The 27015-nt window shown below is 35.3% G+C and overlaps 1 protein-coding gene and 2 pseudogenes across 6 annotated transcripts in view; 1 reads left to right on the forward strand and 2 right to left on the reverse strand.

Annotated features, from left to right (window-relative positions):
- Nucleotides 1–5668: 5668 nt before the first annotated feature.
- CCAR1 (cell division cycle and apoptosis regulator 1) overlaps nucleotides 5669–27015 on the reverse strand; it is a 50260-nt gene continuing 28913 nt past the window's right edge. For all 4 annotated transcript variants that reach the window (XM_079135758.1, XM_079135760.1, XM_079135757.1 and 1 more), the window contains 11 exons: nucleotides 26678–26761; nucleotides 23037–23222; nucleotides 19924–20115; nucleotides 18152–18391; nucleotides 16208–16319; nucleotides 9908–9990; nucleotides 9430–9576; nucleotides 8105–8225; nucleotides 7822–8007; nucleotides 6850–7055; nucleotides 5669–6011 (listed from right to left, as the gene is read on the reverse strand). In XM_079135758.1, coding sequence (XP_078991884.1) covers nucleotides 5952–6011; nucleotides 6850–7055; nucleotides 7822–8007; nucleotides 8105–8225; nucleotides 9430–9576; nucleotides 9908–9990; nucleotides 16208–16319; nucleotides 18152–18391; nucleotides 19924–20115; nucleotides 23037–23222; nucleotides 26678–26761 — 1617 coding nt within the window. In that variant the 3' untranslated portion in view covers nucleotides 5669–5951. The remainder of the gene's footprint in view (nucleotides 6012–6849; nucleotides 7056–7821; nucleotides 8008–8104; nucleotides 8226–9429; nucleotides 9577–9907; nucleotides 9991–16207; nucleotides 16320–18151; nucleotides 18392–19923; nucleotides 20116–23036; nucleotides 23223–26677; nucleotides 26762–27015) is intronic.
- On the forward strand, nucleotides 10659–15076 carry LOC306658635 (ethylmalonyl-CoA decarboxylase-like; annotated as a pseudogene). The gene has a single exon. The product of its transcript is annotated as an ethylmalonyl-CoA decarboxylase-like (transcript).
- Nucleotides 17048–18141, reverse strand: LOC306658640 (thioredoxin reductase-like selenoprotein T; annotated as a pseudogene). The gene has a single exon. The product of its transcript is annotated as a thioredoxin reductase-like selenoprotein T (transcript).

Genomic DNA, 27015 nt, shown 5'->3' on the forward strand with positions numbered 1-27015 from the left:
CTTCCCTGACAATCTACAACATTTTTACATTAGGGCTAGATTCTGCCTTCACAGCTCTGCCACTAGTTGAAGTATCATTCAGAAATGCTTCCCATTAAGTTTAAAATTTATGTGACTTAGTAATAATAACACTGACTTTTTCACTGTCATATCTTCACCCCCTTCTCTTTCCACCTACCAGATGAAACCTCTGGATAGTGAAGTTGGCCTGTACACACAAATCTAATGATCCTTACATCATCAGTTCTACTGACTACCAACATACCTAGTTCATTAATTCTTATTCCTTATGCCTCAAGGGGTACCTGAGGGTATCCTAATTACAATAACAAAAACTTTTGTGGGCAGATAGATATCTTTCTTTGTACATAATAAAGGTACTTATGATGAGATGTTAGAAGTTACCTTTTTTTGGTACTGGGATTGCTTTACCACCAAGCTATCTCTCTAGTCCTTTTTTTCTTTTGAGACAGAATCTCACTAAGTTGCTGAGGCTGGCCTCAAACTTGTGATCCTCCTGCCTTAGCCTCCTGAGTTGCTGAGATTACAGGTATGTACAATGATGCCCAGCTAGAAGTGGCATAATTTTTTGCTTGAGAAACTTGTTTTGATATGACATTCAGTTGATATGACGTTTCAAGGGATATTTCTAGACATATCCCTTGCATAGTCCTAAAAATTTCTTACTAAAAGTTAAAGGACAAATGAGTGAATTTTTTTAAATGAACCTTGAAAATTCCTATTTTCAATTACAAAGGCATATGCATACTTCTACCCCCTAAATTTGATTAGATGAGTAGACCTTATCTTTCTGGAAATGAAAGTCTTTCTTTATAATTCATATCTCTTTAAGAGATTCTCCCTGATTTCTTCTTACATCTGCCTAATCCCTGCCTTGCCATTTTCTTGACTTCTCCCTTGTCAAAACAAAGCACTGTTGTCTTAATTTACCTCTTCCCTCTGCTGACCATCTTGGTTCTTTAAATTTTTTTCCCCTCTAGCCCAGTAACCTACTCCCTCTAGCAGCTTTTTGTTGTTGTTGTTGTTGTTTTTGGTACTGGGGATTGAACCCAGGGGCACTGGGTCTTTGCTATTTGCTATGTACAAGTAGCACGATGTTTTCATCAAATGCTTTCATGGCTGGTGAACATTACCCAGGGGTAGATTCCCTAATACAATTATTATAAATTTTATTCACGTTCTAATATGCCAACTCCATCTGTTTAACCATACAAATACCTTTAGCAGAAAATTGGACACTTCCAGAACATTACTTTCTTAACAAAAAGAAGTGAACAACTCTGTAGTGAGGTACAACACAAATTCTCACTGTGGCAGAAATAATTCCTATTCATCCCTTTTGATTTCTGCTACAACTCTGTGGCCCAGGGGACTAAGACACTTGAGATTTCCCCTGAAGTACAGGTGAGTTCCCTGAGTGTTGAGATTTTCAAGAGTGCCCATTGCCTGTGGATTCATGTTCAAATTCACATGTCCTCTCTGATGCTGAATATAAACATTAAAATTTACTAAAAATATAATAAGAATCTCTGTTTTTCCTCCTGAGTACACTTCTGGTAAAAGTTCCCGAAGTTTGGCACCTAAACAAAGGTACACTCCTATATTGGCCACTCTCTGAGTTTGAAGAAAAAATAGCCCAAGGTATCCCCAGCACCGCAAAAAAAAAAAAAAAAAAAAAAAAAAAAAAAGCCTAAGGTTACACGTTGTTGATGTGTTCTTTGAAATTCATGCTATGTGTCAGGGTGGGGTGTGCTTATATAGCGACATGGTGTTACTACGAGATCTCAGGGTACACAGAAAGGAAGATAACAAGGGCGTTAGCTATCCTGTACAACCTCAATTGGCTCATCCATAAATTCAGGGTCTTTACATATTTTTTAAATTTCCATATAGACTGAGAAAATGTTTTCCAAAGAATTTCAATTTATGAAAAGTAAATTGGATGGGTTAGGGTTGTGGCTCAGTGGTAGAGTGCATGCCTAGCATGCATGAGGCACTGGGCTTGACTCTCAGCACCACATATAAATAAATAAATAAATAAAGGTCCATCAACAACTACAAAAAAGTTAAAAAAAGAAAGAAAAGTAAGTTGGAAAAGGCCTTGGATTGGCTTTTTTTTTTTTTTTTTTTGCTACAAGGTCTTACTATGTTGCTCAGTAGCTAGGATTACAGGTTGGTACTACCACATGGAGTTTGGGTGGATTAGTTCTGTTTTTTTGTTGTTTGTTTTGTTTGGGTACCTGGGATTGAACCCAGGAGTACTTATTCACGGAGCCACATCCCTAGCCTGTTTTTCATGTTTTATTTTGAGATAAGGTCTTGCTAAGTTGCACCAAGACTGGCTGTGAACTTGAGATCCTCCTGCCTCAAATTCCTGAGCTGCTGGGGTTACGGGCATATAATACTGTACCTGGATATTCTGTTTATTTTTGCCACAGCTTTTGGAATTCCTTTGGATGCAATTTTAACTATTGAGGTCAATTACATAAAAAAACATTTTATAGGGGTTGGGATTGTAGCCCAGGGGTAGAGCACTTGCCTGGCACCTGTGAGGCACTGGGTTCAATTCTCAGCACCGCATACCAATAAATAAAATAAATATCCATTGACAACTAAAAAAAATTAAAACACATCTTATAAACCCATAAAAATTGCCCAGTGCAATGGTGCATACCTGTAATCCTAGTGATTTGGGAGGCTGAGACAAGAGTACGAGTTTGAGATCAGCCTTAAGAATTCACTGAGGCCCTGTCTCAAAATAAAAAATAAAAAAGTCTATGATGTGGCTCAGTTGTTAAGTGCCCTTGGGTTCAATCACAAGCACCAAAAAAAAAAAAAAAAAAAAAAAAAAAAAAAACTATAAAAATTGGAGTCATCCAAAAATCAGATGATTTATTAGATTACTACCAAAATCACCTATTTCAATTTTATTAAATGACTTAAATACTACTTAACTGAGTCTACACTAAGTTCTTTTCCCCTGTTCATTTCTCCAGAATGTTTATAGAATGTATTCAAAATATTCTGAAAGATATATATCTCATTTCATTAATTCTTTGGGTTATTTTCAAAATTTTTATTTAATGGCTTTGCTGAATATTTTCAAAGCATCATGGCCTGATCTTTGCTTCTCCAAACTATACAATTTGGTATCATATCATGATATTAAATTTAACAACAAAAAAGATGCTGGAATCACAAGTAGTTCACTGCTCCTTATGACAGTTCATCATCAAGTTCATTCACAAAGAGAAACACAAGTTCTCTCTTCTACTAGGACTACTTCTTTGTTACTCCAGGCGATGACGCTCTCATTTAACAAGAGACTTAATTGCCAGCCTGGGCAATTTAGTGAGAGCCTGTCTCAAAATAAAAATACAAATAGGCCAGGGATGTGGCTCAGTGGTAGAACACTTCTGGATTAAATCCTAGTATCTAAAAAAAATAAAATAAAATTGAATTAAAAAAGAAATTATACCTGTAAATAAAAATAAAAATTGGGAGGTTTAGATTTTCCTTTCATCATCACAACTTTATGCTTATTTAAACTTTATTGTACAAAACTAAAGCTGACAGTGACATTCATATGATCTCTCTCTCTTTTATGGTAACAGAGATAAAATGCAGGGCCTTGTGCAAGCTAACCAAGCAGTATACCACTGAGCCACATCCCAGCCCTGATCTTTCATTTAAAAATATATTCTTTCAAGGAAATCTATCATTACTATATTTTAGTTAAAAGTTTCCAGTCAGGTGCAGTGGCATATGCCTGCGATCCCAGCAAATTGGTAAAACCTTTTTTTTCTTATTGTGGTACTAGGGATTGAACCCAGGGCCTCTCACAGGCACTCTACCACCAAGCTACACCACCAGTTCCTAATCCCAGAAATTTGGGAGGATGAGGCAGGAGGACTGCAAATGAAAGGACAGATAAGGCAACTTAGTAAGACCCTGTCTCAAAATGTAGCACTGGGGATATAGCTCTGAGGTAAAATGCTTGCCTAACATGTGAGAGCCCCAAGGTTCAATTCCCAGTACAGCACACACAAAAACCCCATACAATTTATTGGTTATGGAGGACATGCCTGTAATCCCAGCTACTTGGGAGGTTGAGGCAGAAGGACCCCATGTAATGAGGCCAGTCTGGGCAACCCTACTGAGATCCTGTCTCAAGAAGAACATAAAAATGATAGGGGATAGTTAAGTACCTCTGGTTTTAATCCCTACTGCCAAAAAACAAACTAAAAGCCTATCAAGTTTCATCTCATCTTAAAGATAGAGAAATATTTACATATTAACAATATAATTATGGCTCAAGAGGTAAAATGACTTTGGAGAGGTTCAACAAGACCTAAACAGCAAGGCTGGGTTGTGGCTCAGTGGTAAGGCACTTGCCTACCATGTGTGAGGCACTGAGTCAAATGCTCGGCACCACATATGAATAAATGAATAAAGGTTCATCAACAACTTAAAAATAAAATTGTAAAAAAGACCTGAAGAGCAGAAATATCAATTTAAGACAAAAAGTGGTTTGAAGAATTTGAAGCGTTTTAATCCATTTCTTAGTAAGAGCCATGTGGATTCCATTTGTCTTAAGTCACATGTAACATGGCACTTTACAGCCTCATATTCACCTATTTAGAATATTTGGCCATTATTCTATCAAAATGAAAGAGTAAACTCTAATATAGTATGTATTCTTATGAGAGCAAAACATTCCTCTAAGAGTTTTCTAAGTTTAAAAAAATCAATTAAAGATGCAACTAAGTTTTCCCTACGTACAACTTTAAAGATAAAATGTTGTTTAACCTTATATTTCTTTAAGTGTAAGATTTCTCAAATTGGGCACTACTGGAATTTTGGGCTGCATGATTCCTCATTGTGGGCAACTGTCCTATACAGCAGTCTTAGTCTCTACCAAAGAGATGCTAGTAGCCCCAAACAACTATATGCCTAAAAAGATCTCCGGACACTGTCAAATGCCCTCCAAAGGATAAATTCACCACCTGTTGAGAAACACTGTTGCAGAGTACATCACATTTCCTTCTTTTTTTACTCAATAGTTAATGAATTCTTAAGCATCCACTTAAACTTTGAAGTACATACACAGACTAATTAAAAAATTATTTTTAATTAAAAATTTAACTTAAGGCATATACTGACATCTAATGGTTTGGAACTAAACTGTACATTTGACATACACTGAATTTTTAAAAAAAGAGACCCTCATAATTAAATTAATAAGAGGTGCTACTCTGGGAAAACAGAACAATTAATTGAAAGTAGTTAATATTAACATCAGGTCTATGAATTTTATGTAAAGCCTCACGGATATAATAACAATACTAGTTGTCCACTGCTTTCTTAGTTCTTGATATACTGTCTTTTGGATGAACTGAAATTTTAATAAATGTTTTTAGATATTGATAATTAGAGGGAATTTTTGGTGAAGTAAAATAATTTCTGGTTCAAAAGTTGCAAAAATGAAGCACCATGCTATTTTATGATTTATAGTGAAATTTTAAAATACAGACTATGAAATTAAAAGGTTAATAATAATTCTATAAATAAAATTTTTAGGCATTAATAAAAACAAAAGTTTTTTTAGGCATTTTAATAAAAGACATTTGGTAATTAAATACTACTGTCAAGTAAATTGATGAACTTTATTGAGGTTAAAACTATAACAAAGTTCATCCTAAAACATTTTGCAATGCAAAATTATTTCACTCAAGGAGTGTTTAATAATTTGAATGCTAGAAATTACAAGCAATTTTCAAAAGCAGACTCAACATTCATAAAACTTTATACATCATTTGAACTAACAGAATTTATACTACTAAAACATGCATCACCTTCAAACATTCTTGTATCATGATTTTTATATATTACATTATTTAACACCATTTTTCATCACGACACGAATTTTATCATACATTTGCACCATTCTCCTTAGATTTCTGATCTTTGTCTTCATTCTTTACATTATCCTGTAAAACAACAGATAAGGAAAAGGTATATTTTATTAGATTTTCTTAAATGTTACTTTGAACATAGTTTATAATGGAATTGTTATAAAATTTTTTCTAGTGATAAAAAATACTAATAAACTAATTTTAGTATCTTGATGCCAAACAATTTCCTAAATTCTGCCCCACAATAAGTGGTTTAAAAGAAACAAATGATTTTGTATCTTAGTTAAAAACTACTCTTTGGGTTCCGAAGAAATACAAATAAATCGTGTGGTGCTGGGGAATAATCCCAGGGCTTCACACAATGCTAAGCATATACTCTACCACTGAGCCACATCTCCAGTTCAACACCTGCTTCAGGCAATCTATACCCATAAAACATACTGACATTCCTCATTAAGTTTTAGAAAATATAATCTTTTGGGAATTACTTTTGACTAGTTTCAAGAAGGATGGAATGCTACCACTTGCTTCCAGGAAAAACTTTTATGAAGAGCAAAATAACATTAAAGTACATAAAAAAATACCAGAAATAGTTGGGGTTTTTTTTGTTGTTTCTTTGTTCTATATAGATACACAAGACAGCAGAGTGCATTTTGATTCATTGTAAACAAATGTAGTACAACTTTGCATTTCTCTGGTTGTACACTACATAGTCACACAACTCATGTAATCATACATGTACACAGGGTAATGTCTGCCTCATTTAACCATCTTCTCCCCCTGACAGCTCCCTCCCCTCCCATCATTTCCCTCTACACAATCCAAAGGTCCTCCATTCTTCCCTTATCCCCCACAAAATAATTTTTAAAATTTAAGTAAATTCCAAAAATGCTGAAAGCATAAAATTTCAAACCTTTCTGAGAACAGTGTGGATTTCATCCATTACTGTAGACAAGTTTCTGATTGTCTTATTCAGTTGGTTTTCAAACTGTAAATTCATGTTTTCTGAAACTTTTAAGTTTTCCTGTAATTGACTAAGGTCCTTTTTAACTTCTCTGAGTTCACCAGAGAGGCTTTTGTTGGAATTCTCCAAATTTAATATAGTTTTTTCATCTTCATCTATTGAAAAAAAAAATCCAAAACAAACCATTTCAACCCCTATAATTCCCAGTATAGCTTGAGGTTAAAAATATTTAAGCTATGAAAATAAAAAGTAGATGCAATTCTTTAAAAGGCCCATAAATGACAACTTCATTAGTTACATAAAGTATGATGTGATACTGTTTTTATTGAAATTAAATTTTAAGTAGTATTATTTCTAAACCCAGGTTCAATTTTTAGATGACTATACAAACTCGTGAAAATAGAAACTGGTAAAAATTAAGTGGAACTAGCAGAGATCTGAAGGGATGCAACAATATCAAGTGAACATGAGAATGCACATGAACAACTAAAATCCACCAAAATACCTCCTCAGTCCTTTTAAATTTTAATGTGAGACAGGGTCTCATTAAGCTGTCTAGGCTGACCTCAAATTTGTGATCCTTCTATAGCAGCCTCCCTAGTTGCTGGAATTACAGGTGTGCCCTGCCACACCCAGCTGAAAAACAAATTTTTATAAAACTAAGCAATTTTATAATCTCCAACAGAAATAGACAAAAGTAGAGTTACACATTGTCTAGAGTAAAATGTGAGGGCTGGGGAGATAGCTCAGCTGGTAGAGTGCTTGCCTTGCAAGCACAAGGCCCTGAGTTTGATCTCTAGTACCGCAAAAAAATAAAATAAAATAAATAGAGTAAAATGTGAGGTATGTCTACATATATGTGTACACAGCCCCGCCCCCTGAGGGTTTCAAAAGTACTAACATATCCATATTGTCCCTCACCTGTTTTTTCTTCTAGTAACTGCAGCTTCTGTTCTACTTCAGCTCTTACTTTTTCACTCTTTTCCAATTTTTGCAAGAGGCTTCCTACATCCACCATTGCACCATTGTACACAATGAGCCCTACATTTTCTTCCACATCCTTTGATTCCTGTTTTACTGCTGGTGTTGGCAGTAACAACCTATTTCCTATAATAAAAGACACCATGTTTTAATAAGTTTTTTCTTCTTTTTTAACTAATGAATGACATATTAATAAAAAAGCAAGATCTCAATATACTCAAACCTAACATATCTTCCTGCAATGATTCAGACTCTTCATGGTTTTCTTCGTCTTTTGAGGTGTCTGTTAGTTTCCGATAAAAGCAAGATTCACGGAGAACTACTTTATTAAGAAGCTTCTTTACCTATAACACAAGCAAGTAAACACAGTAATAAGATCAAAGTGTTTTTTGATTTTCCTTGAAAAACTGTGTTCTAATTTTCAGAAATGAAGAACATCCATGGAAACTGCTTTGTCAGGTTATTTATTCCTACTTAATTATAGCTGTTTACTTTTTTTTTTTTTTTTTGGGGTGCTGGGGATCAAACCCAGGGCCTTCTGCTTGCAAGGCAAGCACTCTACCGACTGAGCTATCTCCCCAGCCCCATAGCTGTTTACTTTTAAGCATCTAAGATCAATTTACATTTGAAAAAAAAAATTTAATTGTTAAAAATTGCAACACTGATAGGAACACTAACATATATATTAAAAAAAAGTAAAAAAATGTTTTATTACAGCACAGTTTATAATTCCAAAATATGATAACCATAAGCAGAGTAAGGGGTAGTTAAGTAAATTATACATCAATATAATGGAATACTATACAGCTATGAGAATGAGATCTCTATTTTCATGGTATGAATGTCCAGGATATGTTGGAAATTTTAAAAAGGGCTCTAACAATATGTAAGAAATGGTTTCATATTTTGTTTATAAAAATGGAACTTAGTTGATTACAAAATGATCTAGAAGGTTATATGTCAGCCCTGAGGAGTAGAAGAGGTAAGAGGGGCTTTTAATCTTTTTACTTTATAAATTTCAGTGCTGTGTGACTGTTTTACAATTAATTTGTATTATTATTTTTTAAATAAAAAAGTCAACAAAGAAAAAAAAAAAAGATGAGCACTTGCCTATGGAATTGAATACATAAACTTACTCTATCTTTTCTTTTGAAAAGGTAACTTCTTAGCCAGGCATGGTGGTGTATGCCTATAATCCCAGTGACTGAGGAGGCTGAGGCAGGAGAATAAAAAAGTTTTGAGGCCAACCTCAGCAACTTAGTGAGTCCCAAAACAACTTAGTGAGACCCTGTCTCAAAAGAAAAACTAAAAAGAGCCAGGGGCTGGGGATATGGATTAGTGGTTAAGCACTCCTGGATTCAATCCCTAGTACCAAAAAAAAAAAAAAAAAAAAAACTTCTTGGAAAGTTACAGGAGTGGTGATTTCAGTGCTAGACCACTTGCTTATTAGTAAGTACAAGGCCCTGGGTTCTATCCCAAGTATAGGGGAAAAAAAAAAAAAAAAGTTAATAAAAATGGCTTTTATTTTAAATTCACAGGATAGATTACCTGAGCTCGAGAAAGATGTAATCCAAGAGTATAGAGTATTTCTTCCAAATCCTTTTCAAGAAGGTAACCACAATGGCTTTGATCAAAATAAACAAAGGCCATTAACAGATCCCTGTTAATTGTGATCATCTGAGTTTTTTCCTTTTCCTAAAGAAAATGCAGAAGTATGTAGACTTTTTTTTACCATTGAAAAATGAGAAATAGACTATGTCAGTGTAATAGCAATAATCTTAAAAGATCATTGCTTCATACTAGTAAAATAAGTTCATTTGGTAAATGACTATGGGAGAAAGAAATCACACAAAAGGGTTATTGACTGTCCCAAATAGCAAAAACCCATCAATTGCATTTTGCTTAGTGGTAGTACACAGGCATATAAATACTAAGAACTTCATGACTATGTTGTATTTTAAAATAAAATTTAATTATGTAAGATATAAATCATCAGATTATAAAGAATACAACATTCAATAAATACCTTATCTTTAGAAGGCCTCTCCTTGCAGTATCTATTGATATCTCTTTTATCATCTCGTTTGTTCATTTCTTCCTCATCACGATCTATAAAAACAAATATAAGAGCAGCAAAAACTCATTACCACAGATATTTTTAATTACTGTAGAAGCTAAAACTATTTCCTCTACTACAGAACAAATTTTCAGATGACAAAGTAGTAAACAAATATGTTAATATGTAGATGTGATAAGAAACAATTACAAAAAATAAGAGGAAGAATATATAGAGGGTGACTGGGCACAGTGGTACATGCCTATAATTCCAGTGATTCAAAAAAATGAGGAAGGAGGATCGCAAGGTTGAGAACAGCACGGACAACTTAGTGAGACCCTATCTCAGAACAGAAAAAAGGACTGAGGATGCAGTTTACTGGTAGAGACCCCTGGATTCAATCCCCACTACTGGGAGTGGGAGAAAAACTGGAGGAAAAAATTGACTACATTATTTCATTTTGCAGTGCTAAGGATCTAACCCAGGGCCTTGCACATGCCAGCAAGCATTCTGCCACCAAGTTACCCTACCAAGCCCATACAGACTTTATTAAATAATCAATTAAATGGTATTAATTTTATAAATATCTGAAGGACATATTTCAAAAGATAAAATTAACTGTATAAAATTGAAAAAATAACAAACTTGAACAAACAAGTGTATTTTCTAAAAATTGAAAGAAAAAGGATATGAGAAATTGAGATGTTTTTGAAATAATTAAGATGATCTAGGAAAGCAGAAAGAAGGGAAAGTCACCCCAGCGGTTTCCAGGGCACTTTGTAGGAGCTGGTCATAACTTTTAAGTGTCATCAGGAAGAGTGGTTGTGGAATGGATACTAGCACCTTTCCCAGTGAATCTCAAACAGAGAGCCTCCAGGCTTCCCAGCTAGGTGATAGCTCAGACCCAAAGCCCCCTCCTGGGCATGGGGAAAGCAGAGGCTTATGCAGAGAAGCAGGAGGGTACTGAAAAACTTCTCAGGGAAAGTGGAGAAATAATGCATTCAGCACTTTTAAAACATAAGAAGGCCTAATTTCAAAAAAAGCACTTACTTAATTTCTGAAAAACTTCAAAGCCTTGTGCTAACTTAGAAATGGCAGTAAGTCTTTTGAAGACATCATCTTTGTCTGCAAGGACAAAACTACTACATTGAGTCAGAGCATCACTTTATAATATGTTTTATGAGTTGCAGGAAAAAGTGAAAATGACACTTCAGTGGTTTCCTGGTGGATCTGTTGATCTGCACAAGGAAGACAATGGTGCTGGCATTGTTACTCTGAACAATCCCAATTAAATTAATGTCTTCTCAGGTTTATGATGCTATTATATTTGCAAAGGATGACTAGTTGGAAAACTGGATGGAAAGGAAAAGGCCTTCTCTTTAGGATCTGATCTGAATGCTGTGAAAGCACTAGGAGCTCCAGAGGATGGAGTGGACTTACCTATGTTCATGCAAAACACCTTAATGAGATTTATGAGACTTCCTTTAATAAGTATTGTACTAGTTGAAGGCTGGGTACTGGGTGCAGAATTTTCTACAGCATGCAATTTCAGGTTAATGACTCCAGAGAGAGAGAGATCAGATTTGTCCCCAAGGAGAAGGGCTTAATTCCAAGGTGGGGTGGGGCCAGCTTGAAATCAGCTGGTCAAAATCATCAGCAGTAGACAGGCTCTCAAAGCATTAAGTAGGGCCCTCAAATTGAATTCACAAAAAGTTTTAAACATAAGAATGGTAGAAGAGGTCTTGTAGTCTTCAGATGAAACAAATCTCTTCAAGTACAGGGGTGCCAAATGCAATTTGTCAACGAGCCACCAGAGGGCATTACAGCTTTGAAAAAATCTGTTCACGCAGAGAGCTGTGTTTAGAGGAGAAATTACAAAATGGAAGATATCTTTTAGGAACAGTATGGGGTGGACCTGCAAATTTAGAGGCTATTGCTAGGAAAGGAAAATTTAGTAAATATTTTAAAAAACAAAAAGATAATCTAACTGTTAAAATTTATATTTGTTGAAATTAACATGTATTTTATGATAAAAATTGGTATGATAAAAATTGACTTGGAGCTTGGTGAGATGGTGCATACACGTAATCAAAGTGGCAAGGGAGGCTGAGGCAAAACGATTACAAAATCAAGGCCAGTCTCAACAACTTAGCAAGGTCCTAAGCAACTTAGTGAAACCCTGTCTAAAAATAAAAAAAAATTTAAGAAGGACTGGTGATGTGGCTCAAAGGTTAAGCACCCCTGGTTTCAATCCTTGGTATCAAAAAAAAGATAGTTTCATAATTTATTCATTAAAAGAAAGGAAAACCAAAACACTCTAGCACAGTTAAGGCAAATCCAAAACTGTGGAAGGTAAGACTCAAAATCTGTACCGTGGGGCCATAGATGTAGCTCACTGGCAGAGCACTTACCTACTATGTGCAAGGCCCTAGGTTTCATCTCCAGTAACACACACAAAACCTTGTGTTTTCTGGAGGCAGAGGGGTACTGGGGATTGAACCCAGGTGCGCTTAACCACTGAGCCACATCTCCAGCACTTTTCTATTTTTTATTTAGAGATAGGGTCTGACTAAATTGCTTACGACCTTGCTAAGTTGTTGAGGCTGGCTTTGAACTACTGATCCTCCTGCATCAGCCTGAGACACTGGGATTACAGGAGTGTACCACTGTGCCTGGTTTAAAGTCTTAATAAAACTTAAATATTGAAGTGAATACTTGAGTGATTTATGTAAACCATGACACTAATTTTATTTTATAGGTTATAATACTATCTTTACTAATACACAGATATTTATAGTACAATTAACCTTGTATAAAATTCAAAAAATATTCAAAATGTAGCTAGTAAAAAGTAAAATCTTCCTTGTCTTACCCATCTCCTTGGCCACACAACACAATTCTTCAGTCACTATTTTCAGGACAGTCACCCTCATCAGCTTATTACAGAGTTGATATTGAAGTCTTTGTGCATTATAGACTGAATTAAGACTACTAAAATTCATTTGCTGAATCCCTAACACACAGTATCTTAGAATGTGAATTTACTAGGAAAGCATCTATTCAAATGTAATAAAATGAAAAACAAGCTCGTGAGTAGCTAGACACAGTGGTGTACACCTGAAATCTCAGAGGCAGGAGGATCATGAATTCCAGGACAGCCTCAGCAAGTTAGCAAGGCCCTAAGCAACTTAGCGAAAGCCTGTCTCAAAATAAAAAATAAAAAACAGTGTAATTATACATCTAACCAATGGGTTTTTGAAAAAAATCTGTAAAATAACAGGGACCACTAGAAGAGTTTAAACAAAAGAAAGTTATGATTTTAACTTTAGTGCTAGGTATACTGGTGATGCATGCCTCAAATGACAGCAATTCATGAGGTTGAGACAGGAGGATCACAAGATCAAAACCAGTCTCAGCAACTTAGCCTAGTTAATTTAGTGAGATTCTATCTCAAAATAAAAAGGGGTAGGAATATACTCAGTGAGAATAGAGAACCCCTGAGTTCAATCCTGCGTCCCAAAAAAGGGGGGAAAAAAAGTTCATTCTGGCAACTATGTTGAAGAGACAGTTTACTGAAGAAAGGGAGAAGCAGGAAAACTAGTTAGGAGGCTAATAATGTTATACAATGTGGCTTGGATTAGCAAAGACCAGTGAAGCTAGTGAGAAATGGTCTGACTCCAGGATGTTCTGAAAACAAAGTAGAGCCAATATGTCTTCCTGACAGGCTGAAAGTAGGATATGACCAAGAGAAAAGAATCAAGGATGATTCCTGGGTTTTAGTTGAAAAACTAGAAGGATCTGCAATCAAATGAGGTGGAGAAGGATGAGGGTAGAAGATATTTGTTTGTTTTCTTTTCGGGGAAGGCAGACAGCTGGAGTTCAGTTTTAGACATGTTGATTTTGAAATGTCAAATAACTAAGTGGAAATGTCAAGCAGACACCTGAATATGGTAAACTGGCAAAAAATGTCTGACTTGAGATATGAATGAGAATTATCAGTCTACAGATAATTATTTAAAGACAGAAAAACAGGGCTGGAGATATAGCTCAGTTGGTACAGTGCTTGCCTTGCATGCACAAGGTCCTGGGTTCAATCCCCATTGGCACAAGGACAAAAAAAAAAAAAAAGAACAGATGAAACCACCACTATGTGAGTTAAAGAAGAACTGAAATGTCAAGTAAGGCTGACAGGTAGGACATCCTGACACAGGAAAAAAAACTGAAATCACAGTTCAGTGATTTAATTAAAGGAGTGATAAAACAATACGGGGAGGCTGGAGAAAGAAAACATGGCTGTAATAGGGCTAAGTCTGCACTGAGCCATGCAAGGAAAAAAGAGAAATGAAGTGATACTAGTATATGCATAGTGTGTCATTGCTATTGAGTTATTAGAGAAAATAAAAAATAGGTATTAAATGTTTTATAACATTACTGCATAATAAAGGTATGATTGGGGAATTATAGTTATTTAAAAGTATGTCCTTTCTTTGCTTTTTTTTTTCTTGGTACTGGAAATTGAACCCAGGGGAACATTACCACTGAGTTACATTTCCAATTCCTTTTTGTTTTTTTGTGACAAGGTCTCACTAAGTTTTAGTGACTCACTAAGTTGTTGATGCTGACTTCAACCTTGTGATCGTCCAGTCTCAGCCTCCCAAGTCACTGAAATTACAGGTAAGCTCCACCATTCCCAGCTAAGAGCATGTTCTTTCTTAAGCAAGTTAAGAATTCATACTTTCAAAAAGATTGGAAAAACAGACAAAACAAATAAGACATATATTAACAATTATTGAGTCCTAGTTGAAAGACATATGGGTGTTCACTGCACAATTCTCTCAACATTTTAAATGTGAATATTTTCATCAATGAGAAGAAAAATAAAATGACATGAGAAGAAAATATAGATGTAGCTGGCCATGGTGGCTTAAGCCCAAAATCCCAGCAATTTGGGAGGTAGAGCTAGAGGATCGCAAATTCAAGGTAGGCCTCAGCAACTCAGCAAGGTCCTTAGCAACTTAAGTGAGATTATCTCAAAATAAAAAAAATATAAAATAAAAATAAAAGGACTGAGGATGTAACCCAGTAGTAAAGTGCCTCTGGGTTAAATCTGCAGTACTGGAAAAAAAGAAAAGCTGCCAACCAAAATTACCTTAAATCATCATTATCATCATCATCATCATCATCATCATCACAGGTAGCATAAAACAAAACAAAAGAAGGAGCTAGGGATACAGTTCAGTTGGTAGTGTGCTTGCCTCACATGCACAAGGCCCTGGGTTCATTCCCCAGCACCACAAAAAACAAAACAAAAAGGGTTTTTAGTTTTCTGATCTGAGAAAAAGACAAAATTTTCAAGTCACAAATCAACATGGAGAGATACAGGTAAGGTATTATCAAGAGATAATTGATAATACATATCACAGATGGCCAACATCAATTACTGGTCAGCATATTTATTAAAAGTATTTGTAATGTCAGCCCTACTTGCTTTTGCTTTTAAGACATAGGTTAATAGGTATTATGAGTGATTATTATTACTAGCCTTTAAACTGCAACTGTATGTTCTCGTTGCATTTATGATAGTCTTCATATTTTAAAAAACCCAAAAAGCCTAAATTATTTTTCTAAAGAATATATTCTGGCTGGGCATGAATGTGCATACCTGTATCCCAGTTACTTGGGAGGCTGAGGCAGGAGGACAAGGACAGCCTGTGAAAGCCTGTGAAATTTAAAGACACTTTCTCCAAGTACAATTTTATAAAAGGGCCAGGGATGCACTTCAATGGTTACAGCACTAGTGGCGCATGTGTAGGCCTTGGGTTCAATCACCGGTAGTATGAAAAAAAAAAAAAAAATGTCAGGGGCAGTGGAGCACACCTGTAATCCCAGCAGCTTGTGAGGCTGAGGCAGGAGGATCTCGAGTTCAAAGTCAGCCTCAGCAAAAGCATGGAACTAAGCAACTCAGTGAGACATTGTCCTAAATAAAATACAGAATAGGGCTGGGGATGTGATCAGTGGTCGAATGCCCCTGAGTTTAATCCCCAGTACCCAAAAGAAAACAAAACAAAACAAAAAACTAACAAAAGCACCAAAATGTAGCCTTCTCATCTAATAATTAGTAAATAATTACTTAATATAAATGTATTTTCATTAGACAATATTTTAACTTTCTATTACATATAATAAAAAATATTAAAATTATTTTATTATTGATAAAGTCAGCAAACTTCTTTTCAAATCTAATCACTAATAAGTAAATTTGAATCATACCATCTTCTTCATCCTCAGCTTCTTCTGCTTCCATTGGGTCATATTCATCTTGATTATTATCTTCTTCAGTTTCATCATCATCTTTAGAATCATCTTTTCTTTTATCTTCTTTCTGTAATTTAAAATGTCTTAAAATTAAGTAAGAAAATATTAAATCCATTAAATTTATTTATTTGAAGGGGTGGGGAAGTACCTTGATGGTCGAGCATTTGCCTACCATGTGTCCAAAGCCCTGGATTTAATCCTGCAGTATTCTGAAAACTATATAAATTGGACATGACCAACTTAGAGATGACTGACAAACTCATAAATATTTGGGAACTTCTGTATTCCCCAAAAGATTGACTTTAAACTATATATTAAAAAAAAGAAAAAACTCATTAAAAAATAGACAAGATTTAACAGACACCTTGAAAAAAAGTCAAATTGTAACTCAATTTTCTACTTTTTAAATATGACTAAGAAAAAAGTTACAAGTAATAACGTCTACATTTAAAAAAAGACACACTATTAATTGGGTGAATCTGGGTTGGGGAAAGCTTTGCAGTATTACTGCACTCCACGAATATGCAGAATGCCAGAATGTGCCAGCACTGAAAAACTATCTTACATTGAGGTTTTCGAAGAGGTACAACAAGCCTGCCAAAACAGCATCTGGTCTGTACTAACAGCTTGCTATCTTCAGTACAGGCCTTTGTAGTGTCAGTCACAATGCTCTTGCAAAGATCTCTTAATTTTTTTTTTTTTTTTTTTTTTGCGGTCCTGGGGATTGAACCCAGGGCCTGCACTCTACCAACTGAGCTATATCCCAAGCCCGCTAAGATCCCTTAACTTAAAAAAGAGTTTACTCTTTTTAAGGTGGGGCCATGGTCAATGATGTGGAACTGAATCCATATGCACACTGCGCTTTATTTCATTGTAAAAAATTTGAACAAGTTGTTGCATGGATTGAAGATGACCATATTCCAGCTTAAACCATACAGGTATGCCATTTAAAGTTATCTTAAATGCCCACTGACATACAATGGTTCTCATTCATGTTGCTCAAGATGAAAACCATCATGCATGCAAATATCTTATTCTTTTGGCCCACTACCAGATGCTAGGAGCTTGCATGCCAAAGAAAGCAAAAGGATCCTTGCCAAAAATTATTAAGCCTATTAACACTAGTTTGAAGACTGACAGGAAAGATGCTGTGTGTCTACAAACTGGTTGAGGGAGGTAATTCTCTCTTTTGATTCAGATGTCTGGGTACCACTAACTAATAACCTACATGCACTCTTCAAACACCCGCCTGTAACCTCAGGAAACACAAATCTGGAACTTGAGCAGTGGTACCCTGGTGTACTACATCTTTAACTCTTGCTGGGCATGCCGCCCAAGTTGGCCAAGGCGTCCCTCTGTGCCACTGCTGACATGGACAACAAGAGAAACAGCAGAAGCCTCGTCTTAAACAAGACAGCCGATTCAGCCACCATCAGATGGAGACTGCAGCTGGCCCAGAGACTAGCCAGTGGCAGCCAAAAACTATAAATTTCTTAAGAATAACTACAGCTGGGTGTGGTGGTCCATGCCTGTAGCCCCAGTAACTCAGAAGGCTGAGGCAGGAGAATCTCAAGTTGGAGACCAGCCTTATCAACTTAGTGAGATCCTCAATAATTTGGGGAAACCCTGTCTCAAAATTAAAAAAAAGAAAAATGTTGGGGATGTAGCTCAGTGTTAAAGCACCTGAGTTCAATCTCCAGTACAAAAAAGAATAGACTACCAAAAAAAGAAATAAAATATCAGTATCAGGAACCTAGCTATAAATGTTTATTTTATGCAGGCTTAATTCAAAGACAAATTTTTTAAAGTCTTTAAGTTTGGTTTTATATTTTAATATTCTCATGGAAATAACATATTTGTTACAACCTAAAAGACGGAATGATGGAAATAAATACAGACCTTCCTTTCATCTCTATCTTCTTTTTTATCTTTATCATCTCCTGATTTTCTCCGTTTGGGTTTTGGCTCATCATTTTCATCATCTCGTTCTTCTTTTTTATCTTTTCTCTCATCTTTTTTGCTCTTCTTATCCTTTTCTTTTTTGTCCTCTTTCTCAGGAAGAGATAGTAGTGATTTGTATATTCTGACACCAAAATCTCTCTGAAGCATTTCATTGAAAAGTTCTGCAAACAATGAAACCTATAAAACGATACCAACATTAACACAAATTCAACAGAAATATTACATGTAGCAGTAATTTATTGAATAAAAATTTGCTGAATCTATTATGTATACTTAAAATGTAGTTATAATAATTGATGTCAAAGACTCAAAAGGCTAAAAAGAATGTTTCAAAGATATAAAATAATAGGGTTAGTATAGTTTTAGTCAAATACTATGAATAATAATCCCACTATAGAAAATCTGAAAGGAAAGAATTCTACACCATCCTAATGAAATCATTAATCATCATGATATTTTATTTATTCAATAACCTTTCTTTAAATTTATATTTCCAATGGTTGGTTGATAAGTTTTATTTTTTTTTAATTTTTTTTAGTTGTAGATTAACACAAAACCTCTACTAATTTACTTTTATGTAGTGCTAAGGATCAAACTCAGTGCCTCATACATGCTAGGCAAGTGCTCTACTACTGAACTACAACCCTCAGCCCTGGTCAATAAGTTTTTAATCAAATGACTACTATGTACCATGGGTTGGGAATATAGCAGAAGAAGAAAAAAAAAAAAATTTTTTTTGTCACAAAGGTAACAAACCTAGTGTATAAAAGAAATACCCCAATTAATATCAAATTATAAGAAAAACAAGCACATAAAGGGATTGGTGATGCAGTTCAGAAGTAAAACATTTGCATAGCATGTATTTAAAAAAAAAAAAAAGAGCTGGGACTATAGCTCAGTTGGCTGAGTTCTTGCCTAACACACACAAGGTCCTAGGTTCAATCCACAGCACTGCCCACTCCACAAAAAAAAAAGAGGGAGTATCATGAGAAAGAATAGTTAGACAAGGTCTCTTTCTGACACTGGAAAAGTGACCAGAAGACAGTGAAGAAATGAGTCATAAAGATATCTAGGAGAAGAACAATTCAGGCAATGAAAACAATTCAAAACCCTGAATAGGGAATATCCATTATTATTATGCAGGGATCCATGGATAATGGCTACCACATATTCATCAACTTAAAGTTATATACTAAAATTTCTATGTAAATTTATTTGTCACTTTTCCTTATTTATTTATAGCACTGCTTTGTCACTGAGCAACATGCCCTCTCCTAAAAACTTTCTGAAACGGTCTGGCTAAGTTGCCCAGGCAGGCATTGAACTTAATGATCCTCTTGCCATAGCCTCCTGAATCACTGGGATTACAAGTGTGTACCACTGTGCCAGGCTCTATCTAAATATTTTTAAAGTTAATATTCAGTGATTTCAACAGATTCTTCAAGAAGTTCAAAATTCTTTTAAGAGACCACAACTTGATTAAGAATTCAGATCCAACTATTAATTTACAGGAAATACAGAGGACTTAAGCATACCACAGCGGATATAACCATACCACAAGACTGAAATCAAAAAAGTAATTATAAAACTTTATAGAACTGCTGATTTTCCCAATCTGCAATGGGGAGAAAAAACAGATTTAAGAGACAGATTAACCAGTCACAATGTGTGGACCTTATGTGGATCCTAATTCAAACACAAAATATTACCTCAAATGAATGTTCTTTATTATCTTCTAATCTGTAGTCCAAAAGTACACTAAGAGACATGATGCTACAATCAAACTTGCCACTTTTTGCAGCCCAATTTGGATGTACAATGATGGCTGGTTCATCAGGCAAAATGTATCTTCTTTCCCGACGCTGGCGTTCCATTTCCTCTTGACGTTTTCTTTCTTCTTCCTAGATTTTGAAAATTTAACTCATATTTTAAACTTTCATGCACAATATGTATGTATTCAAAAAATACACGCCATATAAATAAAAAGGGAAAATTCTTTAGGGTGATCAAAATGACCATAGGGTTGAAAAAGAAGGAACAGTTCAAATTTATGAAGGGTCCAAATTCTTTTTCTTTCAGGTATCTTTTTTTTTTTTTTTTTTTGGGGGGGGGGGTTATACTAAGGATTGAACCCAGGGGTACTATACTACTCAATATTTCTAGTCCATTTTATTTTTCTTTTTGAAACAATCTCACTAGGTTACCTGGGCTAACCTTGAACTTGGAATCTCCTGCCTCTGCCTCCCTAGTGAATAGGATTACAAGACCACATCAAGTTCTTCGGGGTTTCTGACCATAAGAGACTGAAGGGCAAAAATGAAAAATATACACAGTAAGACTAAAGCATCGTATCAGGCCAGAAAGTAAGAAATCCTTCAAAAACTGATGATGATATGTCAGGAGGGCATATAACATTTTTAAAGGGTTCCCACTGGTCAACTCTGAAAAAATTTTATCACCAAAATAAGTATTTTATTTGCCACTGAATAAGAAATCACAAGTCCATATGTTGTCTAAGAACAAGGTAATTCTCCTACATGAATCACAAAACCATTATCACATCCACAAAATTTAACAAGACTTCAATAATATCTAACGTCACACCTATATATATAAAGAAATTTCTCCAACTATACCAAATATTCTTTTTAAAATATATATATATATTTTAGTTGTCAATAGACACACTTTGTTTTAATGGACCTTATCTATCTATCTATCTATTTATTCATATGTGATGCTGAGTACCAAACCCAGGGCCTCACATATGCCAGGCAAGTGCTCCACCACTGAACTACACCAGCCTCTTCAATAGACATTTAGTTAGTTATTTATTTATATGTGGTGCTGAGAATTGAACTCAGTGCCTCTCATAAGCTAGGTAAGCACTCTACCACTGAGCCACAACTCCAGTCCCTATACCAAACATTTTTTATGACATTTTTTTCCTAGTCCAGATCCAATCATGTTCACTAATTTTCTTCGATCTAAGACAGCTTTTAAATTTCTTTCCTTTGTCCTTCCATTAACATGGACATTTTTCAAAAAGTTCTTGTAACTTGCTTTATACAATTGTCCACTTTACAGTCTTACCTGATTCTTTCCCTCGAAATTTGATCTAGGTCACATATTTCTCACAGGAGTACTTTAAGAACTATAGATGGGTATCTTTATAATGCATCACATTCAAAAACTCTAAGTATGGTTTATCCAATTACTGGGGCTAAACCACACTAGTTCTCAAATTCAGAGATCAAAACAAGCTTACACACTAAGGAAATGATCTGTTATAATAAAAAAAAAATGGTTTGAATATTTCTCCATTCTCAAGTAGGATCCAATCAAAATTACTTTAGAAGCATCACAATTAGGTCATAAGCATTTTACTGGAATTCAATCTGAGTGGTTTCTATAGAAATATTTTATATCTTGACTGTCACAGTGGTTAATGTCCAAATACTTTCATCAAAACTTACAGAACTGAATACAATTGATCAACAAATAGATGAAAAAATGTTCAACATCACTAGCAATTAGAGAAAAGAATATCAAAATTACTTAAGATTTCATCTCACTTCAGTCAGAATGCCAATTAGCAAGAATACAAGCAACAATAAATGTTGGCCAGGATGGATGTAGGGAAAAAGGTATACTCATACTCTGCTGGTGGGACTGCAAATTGGTGCAACCATTATGGAAAGCAGGATGGAGATTCCTAAGAAAAACTGGAATAGAACCACCATTTGACCCAGCTATCCCACTCCTCAGTTTATACCCAAAGGACATAAAATCAGCATACTACAGTGATATGGCTTCATCAATGTTTATAGCAGCTCAATTCACAATAGCTAAACTATGGAACCAACCTAGATGCCCTTCAACAGATGAATGGATACAGAAAATCCATCCACAATGGAATATTACTCAGGCTTAAAGAAGAATAAAATTATGACATTTGCAGGTAAATGGATGGAACTAGAGAATATTATGCTATGTAAAATAAGCCAATCACAAAAAAGCAAAAGCCAAATGTTTTCTCTGATAAATGGATGCTAGTCCACAGTAAGCGGGGAGGAAGGGGAACTAGAGAAGAATAGAGGTACTTTGGATTAGGCAGAGGGGAGTGAAATGAGGGGAAAAGAAAATAGGGGTAGTAGAATGAAATGGACATTATTACCCTATGTACATATATGATTACATGACCAGTGTGCTTCTACACCATGTACAACCAGAAGAATAAAAGTTATATTCCATATATGTATGATGTGTCAAAATGCATTCTACTTAGTCATATATTAACTAATTAGAATTTAAAAAAAAAAAAAAAAAACTGGGGTGTGGCTGTAGCTCAGTGGTGAGGCATTGGGTCTGATCCTCAGAACCACATACAAAATAAATAAATAAAATAAAGGCATTGTATCCATTTACAACTAAAAAAAAATTTATTTTTTAATTATAGAACTGTTCATTTTAAGTATGAATTTTTAGAAAGGCGCAATGGCACATGCCTGTAATCCCAGCTATTTGGAAGCATAAGGCAGAAGGAGTACAAGTTTGAGGCCATCCTTAACAACTTAGCAAGTTCCTCAGAGCTAGTCAGTGAAAAAATTCTGTCTCAAAAAATAAAAGGGATTGTTGGATATAGCTCAGTGACAAAACACCCGTAGGTTCAATTCCCAGTACTGAGGGGAAAAATTTGAATTTTACCATACATACCTTGATAAAACCACACACACACACAAACCTAAGTCATCCGGTCCCAGAACACCCAATATACCAACAGAAATACCAATACAACTACATTCAAATGTTGAATAAATACCTCTTTATCATCTTCAGATTTCCTATCATCTTCTTCTTCCTCTTCTTTTTCAGATTTCTCTAATTCCTTCTGTTCTTCTTTTTGTTCTTCTACTTTAAGTTGTTTTGTCAATCGAGCTATTAATTGGGATTTTAATCCTTTGGAACTAAGAGCACGACTTTCTAATTCTTTTCGGAGATCATTTACCTAAATGTATGCAGCATAAAAACACAGAAACAAAAAGGGATATAAACAAACAATACCTTTAACTGATTTTTAAAAAACTTTGTGAAAGGAGCTGGGCATGGTGGCACATGCCTATAATCCTAGTGACTTGGGAGGCTGAAACAAGAGAATCACAAATTCAAGGACAGCCTTAGCAATTTAGCAAGGCCCTAAGCAACTAAGCAAGACCCTGTCTCAAAATAAAAAATAAAAACTTGAGAAGTGCTGGTTATGTGACTCAGTGGTCCTGAGTTCAATACTCAGTATCCATGCCCTCCCTGCCAAAAATTTGATGAAATGGATAGAATATTTTGGAAAATAATTCAAAACATTTTAAGATAAGTCAGAAGTTTTTTAATGTTCTTTTGGCTCAGTAATTCTACTTCTTCTTTTCCTTTTTTTAATTGTACTAGGGGTTGAACCAAGAACCTTACACATGCTAAGCAGGTAGTCTGCCACTGATCCAGCTCTCTAACCCCTGACCCAACAATTCTAATTTCTGGAAATTTACCTAAAGAACATCCCAGGGGGCTGGGGTCATGGCTCAGTGCGCTTGCTTAGCACATGTGAGGCACTGGGTTTGATCCTGAGCACCATATAAAGATAAATAAATTTTAAAAAAGTTTTTTATATAAAAAAGTCCTGAACTCAGGGAGAAAAATAGATTTTTTACTTTTTGTTTTTTTTTTTTTTGGCAATACTAGGAATTGAACACAGGACCTTGTGGGTATTAGGCAAGCACTCTACTACTAAGCTATATCCCCAGCCCTTTTTTTCATTTTATTTTGAGATAGGGTCACACTTAGTTGCTGAGACTGGCTTGGAACTTGTATTCCTTCTACTGTAGTCTCCCTAGACACTGGGATTACACAGTTGCACCACCATACCTTGGTAGATTTACTTACAGTTGTCCTTCACTTCAAAAAAGAATCTGCACATTCCAATAAAGAGAACTATCTAAGAAGTATCAATACAATAAACAACATAGAATGGCATAGAATATTTTAAAATAATTACATGAGAAAAAATAATGTTAAATGAAAAGGATTAAGATACAACTTTCAAATACAACATGATCTGAGCCAGCCAAATAACCAAACACATTGCTTGCATCCTATAGAAAAGAAAATAGAATCTGGATGTGGTGACACACACCTGTAATTGTGGCTACATGGGAGGCTGAGGCAGTATGATCCCAAGTTTGAGGCCACCACAGGCAACTTAGCAACTTAGTCTTGATACCGCTTATCAAGACTATCTCAAAATAAAAATTATAAAGGCTTGTGGGATGTAGCTCAGTGGTAAAATGGCCCCAGTTTCACTCGCCAGTACCAAAAGGTATATAAATAATAACAAAACAGAACTTAACACCAAAACCATCAGTTTAAAAAAAAATGTTGGGTACAGGCTTAGTCTTACTGCCAATGTTTTCATAATCTTGAGTACCCTTTATGAAGCCTGATACTGATGATGAAAATTTCAAGTAATGAAAGAATAACAAACACTTATGACATACATCCTCTATTTACTAAAAAGCAATATGAGTTTAAAGTGAAGGTTCAAGCCTTGTTAGGTGGAGCATGCCTGTAATCCCAGCTACTTAGGGTGCTAAGACAGGAGGGTAACAAGTCAAGGTCAATCTCACTAAGAAATAAGTAAGATCCTGTCCTAACTGTCCTAAAAACCCAAACAAAAGAAAATGAAATCAGTGCTGGGGATGTAAATTGGTAATAGAGTACCCCAGAGTTCAATCCTAAGTACTGCCAAGAATTAAAAAAAAAAAAAAAAAAAAAAAATCAAAGGTTCAATTACTCAGGTGTCATGACTCACTCAGTAGTACCACTACATGGGAAGCTGAACCAGGAGGATTAGTTGAATCCAAGAGTATGAGCCAAGCTGACCAAAGGGCAACAATCAGTCTCAAAAATAAACAAAACACAAACAATAAAAAAATCAGAAAGAAATCATTTCTAACAAAATAGAAAAATTATTTTGTGCTAAGAACAAGTCAACCAGAAGGGCATATGTTAAAAACAAACTAAAATGTGAAGTAAGGATCAGTCTCTATCTTGACCATACACCTGTAATAGCATTATAGTTTCAGAGTTGCAAAATTGCAGAAAGAAAACTAAGATAACTGGGCTAGAAACAGTGGAAAGAAAAAAATGAATGCAGGTTAACCAAATATTTTCAAAAGAAGTTATTAAATTATTTCCTTCCCAGTTTAGAAGTATACCTTCTATATTTTACTTTTAAATTTATTCTTAAAACAAGGTATCATTTTCCTACGTTTCTTCTCTTCCCCTTGAATTTAAGTTATATAAGCGTAGAATTATGCTTTTTTTTGGGTGGGGGGAATCCCAAGGATTGAACCCAGAGGCACTTAACCACTGAACTACATTTCTAGCCACCCCCCCTTTTTAGGCGGGGGTGCTGGGGATTAAACTCAACCGCTGAACCACAACTCCAGCCCTATTTTGTATTTTATTTAGAGACACCATCTCACTGAGTTGCTTACCAACTGGCTTTTCCTGAAGTTGGCTTTGAACTTGAGATCCTCCTGCCTCAGTCTCCCAGGCAGATGGGATTATAGGCATGCACAACTGAACCCAGCAGCCTTAGCCCTTTTTATATTTTATTTTTATACAGGGTCTCACTAAGTTGCTAAGGGTCTCACTAACTTGCTGAGGCTGGCTTTGAACTTGTGATCTTCCTGCCTCAGTTTCCCAAGCCATAGGGATTACAGGCTTGTGCCACTGTGCCCAGTAAAACTCTGCCTTCCCAGTTACAAAACCAGGAAACAATGTTCCTGACACTACAGGCATTTATATAGTGCAAGCATTTAACAGATACCAACTAGACTGATACTTAAAGTCACCTTTTATTTACACATACATGTGTACATTCACATGTTAATGCAACATATTATAGTTATATAAAATAAAATCAATGAACAGCCAGACCTGATGGCACAGATTGAGGGCAGGACGATCCCAAGTTTGAGGCTAGGCTGGACAATGCAGCATGACCCTGTCTTAGAATAAAATAAAAAGGGCTGGGATGTAGCTCAGAGGTAGAGTGGTTGTCTAGCATGTACAAGGTCCTGGGTACAAATCCCAGTACCTCAAAAAAAAAAAAAAAAAAAAAAATCTGTGGACTTCATCCCTGGTGCTCTACCACTGAGCTAAATCTTCAGCCCTTGTTATTTTATATTGTGAAACGGTCTCACTAAGTTGCCTGGGCTAGCCTCAAATTTGCCATCTTTTTGCTTCAGCCTCCAAAGAAGCTGGGATTGGATTATAGATGTGTGCCCTGGTGCAAAGACAGAATTCATCTTGAATGGTTTTTATTTGAAAAAAATACTACCATCATTCTCACCAAAGTTATGTATTCCTAATAAGAGATTTCAAATTAAAAAACATAATTTTCAAAGTTACCTTCATTGTCTTTGGATCAAGTTTAGACCAGTGGGTAGGAGTGGAAATTTCTTTAGCTTCACCATCATCCTTTTCTTCTTCATCCTAATATACAAAGTTAAGAACATAATTACTATTCTGAAACCTTAAAATAAAAGTAATTTATTTTTAAAAGTCTGTTGCTGATCTGTGCAAGGTCACAAATGTTTCAGATTGTCTTCTCCTAAAGTTATTATTTAGGCAAGTCCACGTACATACATTCTATCACTTTTAACTGATCACAAAGACACTCATCAGCCAATCAAAGCCAGATCTGTGAAACACAAAAGGGTGATAAATTACAACACAAAGGATATCAG

This window comes from Sciurus vulgaris (assembly GCF_902686455.1).
Source record: "Sciurus vulgaris genome assembly, chromosome: 4".
Classification (NCBI taxonomy): domain Eukaryota; kingdom Metazoa; phylum Chordata; class Mammalia; order Rodentia; family Sciuridae; genus Sciurus; species Sciurus vulgaris.